The sequence below is a fragment of the Camelus ferus genome, chromosome 32 (assembly GCF_009834535.1).
Source record: "Camelus ferus isolate YT-003-E chromosome 32, BCGSAC_Cfer_1.0, whole genome shotgun sequence".
In the NCBI taxonomy this organism is placed as follows: Eukaryota; Metazoa; Chordata; class Mammalia; order Artiodactyla; family Camelidae; genus Camelus; species Camelus ferus.
Genome location: NC_045727.1, coordinates 11,635,536 through 11,647,851, shown reverse-complemented (window position 1 = coordinate 11,647,851; position 12,316 = coordinate 11,635,536). Strand labels below are relative to the sequence as shown.

At 61.2% G+C, this 12,316-nt stretch overlaps 1 protein-coding gene across 3 annotated transcripts in view; it reads left to right on the top strand.

Annotated features, from left to right (window-relative positions):
• The window catches only part of SPECC1L (sperm antigen with calponin homology and coiled-coil domains 1 like), a 112,531-nt gene extending 104,679 nt beyond the window's left edge, over nt 1-7,852 (top strand). For 2 of the 3 annotated variants that reach the window (XM_032471985.1, XM_032471984.1), the window contains 3 exons: nt 4,038-4,154; nt 4,614-4,673; nt 6,084-7,852. In XM_032471985.1, the coding sequence (XP_032327876.1) occupies nt 4,038-4,154; nt 4,614-4,673; nt 6,084-6,173 (267 nt within the window). In that variant the 3' untranslated portion in view covers nt 6,174-7,852. Of the gene's footprint in view, nt 1-4,037; nt 4,155-4,613; nt 4,674-6,083 lie in introns of those variants that run through there. The other variant, XR_004316732.1, reaches the window with a different exon arrangement.
• The last annotated feature ends 4,464 nt before the right edge of the window (nt 7,853-12,316 follow it).

Genomic DNA, 12,316 nt, shown 5'->3' with positions numbered 1-12,316 from the left:
GATCAGAACCTTAATAACTATTTTAAGAACGTGGTGTTTGGGGGTGTTTATGGCCCTTAATTAAACTTCAGACAAATTGAAACATTTTTAAATTCTTTCATCTTTTTTTGTGGAGGTTTGGATAACTTCTTGGCTCTCACACCCCACCCCACACCCTCAGTGCAGAGGAGTGGGATCCACCTGAGGCCACGGTCACAGGAGCCACCAGAGCCAACCCTCCTTGGGGAGAGGGTTGGGCAATGTGACACATGGAGTCTGCTGTCCGTCCGCCCAGGTCACCGTCGACATCTCCTGGATGGAAGGACTTCGCCTTCAGGGATAAATGGGGCGAAGCACCTAATTTGAGTCTGTGCCTGAGGCTTTTTTGAACTTTCGCTCTGGATCCTGTTAAGCCTCCTGTTTCTGTCCAGACGCAGACTCTTCTCGTGCTGGGGAGCCCTCAGAGACCTGAATCCATGCGCCAGTGGCTTGCACTGTAATCACTATGTCTCTGTTTTAAAAGAAAGCTGTTTTCTTCTTGGGGAGCTTGGCGCCGTTGCCTGTGCAGAGTGAACATAAGAAAGCCTCTCCTTCAAGCTCCTCCCCTCGACACGGCTTGTTTATCCCGCCTGACCCGCCCTGCGTGTGGCCCCTGGCCCAGGCCCTGCCTGCCCTGGAGATGTCACTTTCTGAAGATGGACATTCCATTTCCAGACAACTCTGTGAAGTAAACGTGCTGTGAAAAGCACGTCTGTGGGAGGGGGAGGTTGTACAGGTGACGTGGCCTGTGGTTTTGCGGGTGCGCGGCCCCCAGCGACTGAGTGCTGCCAGGATCAGGGGTTTCCAGTTCTCATGCTGCCGACCCCTCTCCTGGGCTGACTCCCTCTTCCTCTGTTTGTTCTGCCCGTTAGTTCTCCTCTGCGTGGCCCTTACAACAGGGGCTTGGTCTGCAGCCCCCTCCCCAGAGCTCCAGGTGCCTCCCTGGGCGCAGGCGGGCCTCTCACAGCAAGCGCCGTGTTCACAGAGGCCCCAGTGTCCCCGCTGCATGCTCGCTCCCTTGTGGCCAATTGGTCCCAAGTCCAGTCTGCTTTATGCCTGAGTATCTCTGCAGCCCTCACACCCCCTCATGCCAGGAGACACTCACCACCCAGGGATGGAGCCCTGACAAGTGGTTCCTGGGCCTCCGCCCGCAGGCCTGAGGGTGTCTTGCTGGGGGTCAGCGCAGTGGCTCCCTCCTTCCAAGGCCAAGGTCTCCTTCATCCCCCTGGAGGGACATGGTCCTCCCCGGGAGGCCCGCCACCCCCTGCGGAGGGCACTTTGAAGTGAATGACCATAGAGCCACCGTCTCTCCCACCTTGGGTTTTGAAGGGTTTTGAGGCAGCTCATTATCTGAGCTCCTCATCACACCCGCATGGACTGTCCCTGTTCTCCTTTGAAGCCCCGTGGGTGGCGGGGCTGGCAGTCACTCTAGGGTCCCAGGGAGCAAAGGATGGGGAGAGGGCGAGGGGCCAGGTCTGCCCCTGGGCTTGCATCACTGAGGTGAGGAGCCTGGCTGGGCCCAGGTCCCCCGCCCCCAGTGCTCTGTCCTGAGGCCTGGAGCCCCTGTGATCCTGGTTCTGGCCCAGCTGGTGGGAGGCTGGGGTGAGCGGGAGGGGCTGGCTCCTGTAGGAATGGCTGTTTCTTGGGAAGTTCAGACAGTTCTGTACCTTTCCACTCACTTATCCCTGTGAATCCTGCCATTTTATGAATGTGCCGTGACAACTGTGCAGCCCAGAGGGCATACGCGGGTCAGGGGAATGTCCTGTCTTCATGGTGCTTTTCACCTTGGAGACCAGCCTGTTTGTACACTTTTCTGCTTTCCATCTGTTATTTCACAGTAGTTTGACTTTTCAGTCCTGAGCATAAAACCAGTGAACTAGGCGGTGAGATGGGAGCAGAGGGTGCAGGCCTGCTCCCCGCTCCCACCGGCCTCCGTGCAGGGCCTGGCTCCTTCCCCGCAGTCTCAGGCCGGGCCCTCCCCCTCCTCTCTGGGTGGGCACAGCCGGCCCCGTCCGGCTTGCGGGGCTCCGGACAGTGGTCTGGGCTTCGTTGCTTCAGTTTGGAAGTGTGGTCGCGTGTCTGTTGCAGGAACTTGAGGCGCACTGTCTCCTTGGGCTTTAAAGCGCTGGAGTGTGCGGGACGGGGCACTGCCCCGGCTGCGGGTTCCAGGCTGGGGCGGGTGTGTTCCCACAGCTGGGAGCCCGGCACAGTCGCTTCCCCTGGGGCCGAAGCAGAGCTTTGCCGCCGGCCGGTGAGGCCAGGCACGTAGGCGGCTCTGCCGGATGAGGGGCCGCGGCAGGAAGTGGAGGTTTGTTTTCCTCCAGCCAAGCTTGTGACCCCAGGCCGGCCGGAGCCCCCGCAGACGCCGCCGCCGACTGGTGCAGAGCTCAAACGCGCCACGGAGAAGCCTCTTGCTCTCCGTCCTTGCCGCGGGGCCCAGATGGCACTTCATTCTGGTTAGGGTGCTCGGCTGGAGGACCAGGAGGAGTGGGCAGGTCCAGGTGTCGGCAAGGTCCTTACACACCTGAACCTCCTAACAGGAAAACGTGCCTGTGTTTGTGAGAAGTCGTGTCACACTGCCCGCAGATGCTCGGGCCCAGGGCTCCCACCCCGTCCACAGTGCTGCCAGCCCAGCCCTTGAGACCTGTGACCCTGTCCCTCACCTGGTTCCTCCCCATGTGGCTCTTGGCACACAGGTGGCATTCCCTGCTGGGAATGTAGGCAGGTGCCTGTTTGGACCATGTCTTCATGGTCAGAAGCGTGGGGACCACCATGGCAGGGGCTGCCCAGGCCTCATCCTTGGGGGTGATGTCACTGAGCAGCTGGCAGTGTGCATGGATGTCAGATGGCACGCGGTCCCCTGCAGGCTGACCGCAGCCTCCCCTGTGACTCTGGCAGGTTTGCACCCTTCGTGCCTTAATCTGGCCACTTTCCTCACCACAGTCTCTGGGCCAGATAGGTGGTGACTAAGGGGGTGACCCTGGGGACACTTCCCTGCAGAGCTGCTGCCCTTCTGAGGCTTGTGGTTGAGCAGAAGCCCCGGGGTCAGTGTTCTGGGCGCCTGCTGTCGGGGCTGGACCATTCTTGTGGTTACAGGGCTTATGGAAGGTCCAGCCATGCCCTCGTCCACGTCACCAGCTGCTTTTGTCTGGAGACACACCCCACCCCTGGGGCCATGAGCCTGGATGAAGGTGGCCTTGTCCCCACCCTCCCTGCCCTCCCCTCGTCCAGGGGCTGCAGGTCCCTGCATGGTGTCAGGACCCAACACTTAGTAAGAGGAGCAGGGGTGGCAGACTCTGGAAAACTGTACGGGCGTGAATGGTGTTGTTCTGTGATCGCTGCTCCCGTGGGAGTGAGAACCGGAGGCCGGGGGCTGCGTCCAGGAGCGGAGCCTGGGCTGAGGTCTCCCGGGAAGTGGATGCACGCAGCTAGCTGGAGGCTGCCTGAAACTAGCACAGGGTGCACAAAGCACGAGGTGCTTGAGGGTGGAGATGCTCTTTTTCAGTTTGTGGCATTTTCACAAAGTGTGTGAATTTCTAAATTTAATTGGGAAGTTTCAACTTCAGAAGGATTCTTGCAAATACAGGTAGAGGCCGCATACCTGCCGGGTTGCTCTATCGTGTGCTAGAGACCGTGAGTGACATGTCACTTCTGTAGTTGGGAGGAGCTGACCTGGGACGTGGGGTGGTTCTTGGAGGTGCTTTCTGGCGCCATGCTGGGCTGGCGGCTGCCGTCCTCAGGATGCAGGGCTTGTGATGTCCCCGAAAACAGAGGGGAGGCCGGACCAGGACTCTTAACTCATTTGGAACTGCTGCTCCCGGAGCCACGATTCTTCCACACGAGGGTTTGGGTGGCTCGGTGATCTGGTGGGCAGGGTCAGAGCCAGTCACTGGCACCAGCTGGTCTGGGGACCCAGCCCCCAGCCGCCCTGCTTTGTCCAGAGGCCCCTCCACCCTCCTCACTGTCTCCCAAGGAGCCCCGGTGTGTGTCGATGACATGTTTTCCTTTTTCTCCTGCAGAATATTGACATCACCAACTTCAGCAGCAGCTGGAACGATGGGCTGGCCTTCTGTGCTCTCCTGCATACGTACCTCCCCGCCCACATCCCCTACCAGGAGCTCAATGGCCAGGAGAAGGTGGGGCCACGCCGCTGGCATTTCACAGCCCTGGTGCCGGCGTTCCTGGGGGACCATCTGTCCTCCCTGGGTGACAGCATTTAGGGTCAGGGCTTTGCAGGGGGAGCTTCCCCAGGCCCAGCCTCCTCTGGTGCCCCCCCATCAGTCACTCCTGCCCTTCACATGACCTTGAAGATCCTCGTGGGGAGGAAATGACCTCACAGGTGTCTCTTACCAGCTTGAGGGTGTCCGGGCAGCCCTGGGCTGATGTGTGAGAAGTGACCCTTTTCTGTGGGGAGGGACGAACTAGTGTGGCGGTCACTGCACAGCTGCTCATGAGCAGGGCGGGAGGGCCCTGAGGAGGAGGGCGGTGGGCACGGGGTACAGTTGGGGCCGGGTGTCCATCCATCCATCCATCCTCCCCGGGCTGCCCTCCTCTGGCCCTGCTCGGCCACTCCAGACGTGCGGTTTCTCTTACAGCGAAGGAACTTCACCCTGGCCTTCCAGGCTGCTGAGAGTGTCGGCATCAAATCCACACTGGTGAGCCCCCGTCCCCCCGAGGGGGTGCTGGCAGGGTCCCCTGTTTGTTAGAAGAGCATCCTTTTTATTGAGGGAGGCCCCCAAGAGGGGCCCAGGACGGCCCTCGGGTGGTGTGCAAACGGCCCCCAGCCCCGGGCGCTTCATGCCTCAGGTCAGGTGTCTTGAGGAAGCGCCCTGTGTTGGAGGGGTGGTCTCGGCCGCAGGCATGGTGACCTTGATTTGGGTCGCTTATTCCTTAACTGAATTCTTGGGTTCAGCTTTTAAGTTCGGTGTCAGAGGCACCTTCTGGCAGGTCTGCCTGCTTGTGTCAAAGTAGGGGGCGCAGGCCCTTCTCAAGGGCACCGTCTGGAAGCTCTAGGGTCAGGGTCACCCTGAGGCCTCACTCGGCGGCTGCAGTAGCTCAGGAAACACGTGCTTCTGTTGGGGCTCTTGTCTCGTCACCAGGCCTGACTTTCACGGAGGAGATCCTGCATCCAATGCAAGGCAGACCTCCCCCCCTCCACTGACCTGGGGCCACTAATGAGATAAACAGTCTAGGGTGTCGTGGCTCCGGGTCCGCAGATCAGGGACCCCCTGTGCTGCCTCCTACCCAACGGGTGCCCGTCCCTGACTTAAAACAATCGAAAAGTAGCTTTGAAGAAGTATTTACCTTTATCTTTACACTGTAGGTGTTCACATAGAGTTCCATAAATGTAGTTTCTGAATTTGTAGAAACACATGTTTTTAAGGTGGGTTCTATTCAGGTGTATGTGGAGAAGAAGTTTGAGGTATTGAAATACTTCCCACTATCGGGGTATTTCACAGCACAGGTAAAGTTTTCATCTATAAAAAGCAGGCCGTTTCCCCACCCTAAAAACTTTCTGTTGAGACTATTTTGAACACACACGTGTTCTATTTCCCGTGGTTTCTGATGTCCTTCAGCAACAGCGGATCTCTTGTGGGGCCCCTGGCACATCCCAATCCTGGGGTCCCCCATTCACTTCCCTGCAGCATCACATGACATCTCCCAGACCACAGATGTCGTGTGGGACACACTCAAAACTGTCTTGGGATGTCAGGGGGTCGCCCGCCGTGGGCAGGGCATGAGCTGGGAGCCTGGCACATGGGCTCTCCCAAGGCGGTGCCTGGTGACACAGGGAGGGCTTGGGGAGGGCAGGTGGGGAGGAGGCCCCAGAGAAAAAGAGACTCTTCCAGCCTCAGGGCTGTGGAAGGCAGCTAGCTCAGCGATGCTGACACCCACGGAGCAGGTGCTTTCCGGGCACTTTGGAGAGAGGGAGCGGGCGTTTGGGCCCCTGGCCGTATGGTCAGGACCACAGTCCTGTGGGTCCTGGGTGGGCACCCAGCCCCAGAGCAGGTGGTGCTGCAGCAGGAGGTGACCTGGGTTCTGAGCAGCCTCTCCTTCTCCGTCAGGACATCAATGAGATGGTGCGGACTGAGCGGCCGGACTGGCAGAATGTGATGCTGTACGTGACGGCCATCTACAAGTACTTCGAGACCTGAGCGCGGGCCCAGCGTGAGCCTCCGTGGCCCAGGCTTCCTGCAGGACCTGTCCCGAGGGCTCAGCGCACACGCGGGTCTGCCAAGGAGGACGGGGAACTGCGGGTGTGGAGGGGGCGCACGTGCACTGAACTTGGTGGGAAGGGGGTGAACGCGCGGGCCACTTGCGGGGGTCCTGAGAGCTTTTGCCACAGCACCACGACCCAGGCAGGGAAACGGGCCCCTGACGATCCCTGCTTCCCTCCCTCCCTCCGTGTGGCGGGGCCTCGCCGGCGAGACACAGCCCTGCGCTCCCTGCCGCCCTGCCTGCCAGTGCTGACGTCAGGTTTCTGGACAGAGTTGGTCAGAGGAATTCTCCAGCTAAAAATTTTTTTCTTACGAGCAATATTGGGGAAAATAGCTTCTGTTCTGTTAGTACCAAAGTTAAGCTGTTGATAGTGAGCGTAGCGATAAAACACAGACCCTGGACGTGAGGTGGGAACGTCGTCAGACGAAGCAGGAGGGAAAGCTGAACAAGTTGAGGGGCCCGATGGTGCGACGATGCTCCTGGCGGGGACGGAAGAAAGTGCCTTAACTCTCCTCGCAGGGGCCCGAGGCCAGGCTGCGTCGGGGTGACTGACCCGCGGCCCTTCCCAGGAGCAGGGAGCCCCCCCCCACGCGCACCTGATGCAGCCGCCGGTGGTTGGAATGACGGGGAGACCTGTTGCTTTGCGGAAGAGCCGCCCCAGTTGCGGGGCCGCCGAGCCAGTGGGGGGTATTCCAGACCAGGGGTGGGCGAGCCGACCTCCCAGGGCAGAGCCCGGTTGTTAAGACGGGCTGTGTGGGCAGCCGTGGGCCCAGGTCCCAGGCGCGTGGTGAACCTGCAGGCTCTGTGTGAGACACCTGTTTTCAGCCGTGGAAGGAGAGGCCTGGTGGGCAAAGTGCAGCCCCAGTGCACGTGGAGACCCCGGCGGACCCCTGCCCCTCCCTGACCAGCTCTGTCCCCGTGTCGCGGCTCCGGTGCTCTGCGCTCTTTCTGAGCGGCTGTCGGGGCTCTTCTCTCTCACCTGCCCGCGGGGAGGCCTGTGCGTCTGTCTGGATCTGTTGTGCGGCCGCATGTCGTCTGCTCTGTCGGGAGGGGCCTCGTCCAATGGAGGAGACTTTCCTGGATCTGCCGTCACACCATGTCCCTTCCGAGCCAGTGTCAGCCTTGTTGCTCCTGCTGTGGGGCGGGGGTCGCCAGCATCCTCGGGAGATGGTGGTCACTGCTGATAGCTGTGCCCTCATGGCTGGCGTTGCCCGGCCTTGCGCCCCGGGGACGGTGACGGGGCAGAGGGTGGCCTCTGGGAGGGCCTGCCAGGCCCAGGCTGTCTCCTTGACCACAGACCATGCGGCCAGGCTGCCCACATCTGCACGTGGATCAGCAAGTGAGATTTTTTTGGTAGGATCCTGGTTGCACTGTCGGCTTCACGGGATGATTCTTGCCGGTCATGTGTCCCTAGAAGTGATGCTCTGAGGTGCTTTTGTCCAGCGCACTTGCTGGGAGGCCTCCAGGAAGTCGTCCTGCCTCCTCCCTTTAAGCACAAGCTTTACAGCAAAAGGACCAGTTTTGTTTTTCTGTCAACAAACGGGCTTCTGCTAACAATACTTTTAAATTTTGTTCTAGTAAATATTCTTGAATGTATTAAAATTGTTGGAACACATCACGTGTGGACTTTTCTAACTCGCTGCCTCCCGGACTGGCTGCGGCAGGGAAGGCCCCTGGCCCAGAGTGGGGTGGGGGCCCCCGGGAGTGGCTGGGGCTCTGGCCAGATGACTGCGCCTGAGACAGGGATGGCCCGGGCGAGCCCTGTGACCGCGGAGGTCCTGTGACGGGAGCCAGGGCCTGGAAGCCCACCTGAGCTGCCCCCAAGCTGAGAGCCCCACCTGGAATCCCCTAACTGCAGCCCAGACACGTGCTGCTCTGAATGGGGGAAGGCGCCGTGAGGTTTTTGGAGTTGTTTTTTTAAGAACTGTATTTTTTTGGAGATAATTTTCAGAATATGTAAAATTACAGAGGAAAAAAAAAATCAATGGTTGCACCTCTCCCAGGCCGCCGGCAGTGCAGCCTTCGTGTGCTCGGCATGTGGAATGACAGTGCCTCCACCGCGGACAGCGGAGCAGCCCTGCGTCCCAACACAGGGCACACGTCATACGTCGTGTTCTGTTCACACTGGGTGACCTCCCGGGCCTGCGACCCCCTCCCCGTGTCAGGGTTTCATCCAGTGAGCGATCCGCTCTGGGGGAGGCCCAGGGACCGCTGGCTGAGTTGCGGTGTGTCCTGTGAGTGGGGCTGACGGCTGTGGGCGTCCAGGCCGATGTGGGAAGGACCGAGCGGGGACCAAGCATGGCCCCTCAGCCCAGCAGCTTGGGGCCGGGGCTGGGGCTCACACTAAACCCACTCTCCGCTGCATCGCCTGGAAGTCCCGCCGCAGCCAGAGAGCCTCTGAGACGGGCAGGGCGGGAGGGCTGACCCCGCCCGACCCGGGCAGCGGGGCAGCACTGGCCATCTTCGCTGCTGTCCTTCAGGTGCCCCCCCAAAGTCCCTCCTGCCTGGTGTGCCGGCTGCCTCAGGAGCAGACCGACTCCCTAAACTTCAGAGCCGCCTCTGCGCGCCGGGCCTCGGTGAGCAGGGAGACCCGGCTCTGCGGGGCCAGCCCGGGGGCTCTGCTTTCTGCTCATTGGTGCTGCTGTCCTGTCCTGGGGTTGGTCAGCTTCTGTCTGAGTGGCAGACGTGGCCACACATCAGGGAGCCTGTGCTCGCAGGCTCTGTGCTCTTTCGGGGTGAGGGCGGGTTCCAGTCAGGGCACCAGTGTCTGGGAAAGCACTGGCTGAAGCCCCAGCCCTAGGAGGCCGGGTGGGGGCACAGCAGCACAGGGCACCATGCTCCTCTGGCCCGGCCCACCCGCGTGGGCTGGAATGCTGGGGGAGCAGGCCGGGTTTGGAGGAAGGGCCGGGGCGGGGGCGACGGGGTCAGAGTGGAGGGTGCAAAGAAAGACCCCAGGAGCCCCTGGAGGGTAATGTGTGTTGTCAGGGGGTGAGAGTGGGTCTGGGGTCCTGAGGAGGGAGATACTAGGAGTCTGCAATCCCAGGAGGCAGAACCGGAGGGCTGAGGAAGAGCACGGATGGCACGTCTCCAGCACCCATCGGACAGGAAGCAGGGCACCCGGATCTCCCCTAGTCTGCCACCAACACCTGTGACAGGCTGGGGCTCTTCCTCTGCGGTATGCTGACCCCAGGAAGGGTCCCCTTTGGACCTGCTCCCAGGTGTCCTCTCTGATGTCGAGGAGGGAGGGGCCTGGTGGGGCCTGGTGCTGGTGTGCAGAGGGAGTGAGGAGTGGTGGCTGGTTTGATGCTCTGGCAAGAGCTGGATCAGCGCCTGGCTCCTGGCATAGGGCACTTCGTAGGGTGATGAGTGACAAGGTCGGCGTGCCAGGGGCTGTCCCACCACTGTAGCCCAGGACAGGGCCCCACTCCCATCTGGGCCTCAGTTTCCACATCTGCACAGACGTGCCCAGACGGGCTCGGAGGCACAGGGTGGCTGCTGGACGCAGGCTAAGGCGTCTACCCGGGGGTGGTCCTGTGGCTCCTGGCTGCCAGCCGCTGGGGAGCTTCCTGATGTGATTCTGATTCCCAGGGCCTTAGTCTGAGCATAAACTGGAGCCCTGTGAGGTCCCCACACTTCCTCAGTTCCAGAATCCCAGGAGGTGTGTGGTGGGTGCCCTTCCCGATGGAGGAGAAGGTGGTCAGTACCTTAGGGTGGCCTGCGGTTTCCCAGGACACTGGCCCCAGCACCTACTGGGTGCTTCATCCTGGGTCTGGCATTCTTTCTCCCTGATGTGGCCCAGCTGGCCTCCGAGCAAACAATCGGGCCAGAGGCCACCCAGGTGCATCCTGGACAGGAACAAAGCCGGCGGGAGTGGGTTGGGGGTGGGGGTCTGAGAGCGGAATTGTGGAGCAGGAGAGGGCCCAGCTGGCCCCACTGCCCGGCCTGAGGAGCCGGGCCTGGACGGAAGGAAGGGTGGGTGCCCACAGTCTCTCCCGCCTGGCTTGGGGCTAGGCAGGGAAGCCAGGCCCAGAGGCAGAAGGTGGGGCCGACCAGGGCGCTCCCTCAGGCCTTCAGGGCTCCCGCCGCCCCAGCCTGACACCTGAGAGATGCTCTCAGGCCCCTCGTGGTGGTGGCAGGGGGGGGGGGGCATGTTGCAGCAGCAGCGGGTTCCCCGGGAAGGCCTGGAGGAGACGGTCACTGTGAGCACGCCAGCTCCTTGGGGGAGGCCAAGCTTGTGAACAGCCCTCTCGTGTGCCTGCTTCCTGTCATGTGCTGTCTCTGGGCAATGGCTTCACTGGGCGCCTGGACAAGGGCACGTGAGATGACACAGGACCATTGGAGCAGCCCCCCGCCATCTCCCCTCCAGCCTCTAACAGGCTCAGCAAAGGGCAGGAGGGGTCCAGGGCCTGGGGAGCTGGCTCTAGGGCTGGAGCCGAGCCAGGCCCTGCCCTGCTGACGACCCCTGGCTTGAGGACACAGCCACCCCAGGCCTGGGGCACCCACCCAGAGGAGGGGCGTCCCACTGGGCCCCATGGGTGAATTCTCAGGGTTTTGGCACTCTGGCCCTGAAGGCCGGCTGCAGAAATGAAGCCTTCCGCTGGGTGGGGCCAGTGGGGGGGCAGGTGTGTGCGAGGTCTGGGCAGGAGGGCCTCTGGGCCCCAGAATGGAAATGGTAGGGGAGAGCTTCATGCGGGCCCACACTGGGGGCAAGGGGACAAGAGTGACCCCGGGATTGGCTGAGTGTTGGTCCCTGTCCTATGAATCCCCATGGTCCCTTCTGGGCCCCAGGTGACTCTCCAGACAAGCTGTTTCTTGCATGTTTGTAGAGCAAGGATTTGACTGAACATGGGCCCAGCAGGTGTGGGCAGGAGGGTTTTGTCTCAGCTGTAGGAGTTTGCCCCACACAAAATCAGGAATGGAAAGCCAAGGGCCTGGGGTGAGGGTCCCTGGCTGGGCAGCGCCCCCCCCCCAAGTCCCTCATGGTCTGATGGGCGCAGCTCAGAAGGTGGCAGGGCAAAAAGACAGCAGTCTCATTTTAAAGTGAGGAGGCAAGGGTCCCTCAAGGCTGGCAGGGAAGTCACAGCCCCATGGCAACCCAAGCTGCGGCCCCAGGGCAGTTTCCCACCTGGTGGGGGCGCTCCTTCACTAAGTAAGCAAGGGCCATGGGGGGACGGGAGTGGGCTCCTTCGGTCTCCTTTCCCCCTCACTGGAGGTGAGCGCGGGCCAGGACAGCAGAGCCAGCTAGGACTGGACAAAGGCCTGGACTTGGGGGAGTGGGGGCGATGATCAAGTGGGAGGTTGGAAAGGTATCGGGGACAGGGTAATGTTCCCAATTTGAACATTCTCACATGAGAACGAGATCTTAGGACCTCTCCCACCCCACCCTTCTCTGCCTCTGGCGCCAGGTGGCAGTGGGGGGGGGGGTGCTAGACATTTGGGGAAACGGAGCAGGGGATCCAAGCTGGCCAAATAGGGCTGGGGACAAGTGGAGGAGGCTTCCCGGCAGTGGAGGCTGGGTCCCGGCAAGTGACCGGCACCTCACTCCCTGCTCCATGTACTGAAAAGCTGGCCAAGCGCCTATTGAGGCCTGCGGGGCTGCTGCCGAGACGTGCTCCTGCCTGCACAGCCCCATACCTTGACTCTGCCAGTCCCAGGAGGTTCGAGAATGCAAGATTCCTGCAAGCCCTTGGCCACCAACATCCTGGTCTCTTGAGTGGCTTGTCCGTCCTTCTGGCACAGAACTGGGGTTAATCCACTGCTGTCCAGATTCAAGGGTTGAAGAGGGTCCCCCTGTGGGCTGGGCTGGGGCCAGATGTGAGGTCCTTCCTAATCTGGAGTCTACACAACATGGGTCTGGGAGAGGAGGAGGAGGATGGACTCCCAGGCTGAGGGTCGGAGATTCCATGTCAGTCTGCCGTACAGAATGTGACTCCACTTCCCTTTGCTCAGAGAAGTCGGGGAGGGGGCCAGGGCCTGACCACGCACCAGAGCTGGCGAGGTCTCAGAGGGGACCAGTGGAAATTGGGGCTGGCTTCCTCCAGGCATCCTTTGAGCTGAGGTGCCAGCTCCCCCACCAGCC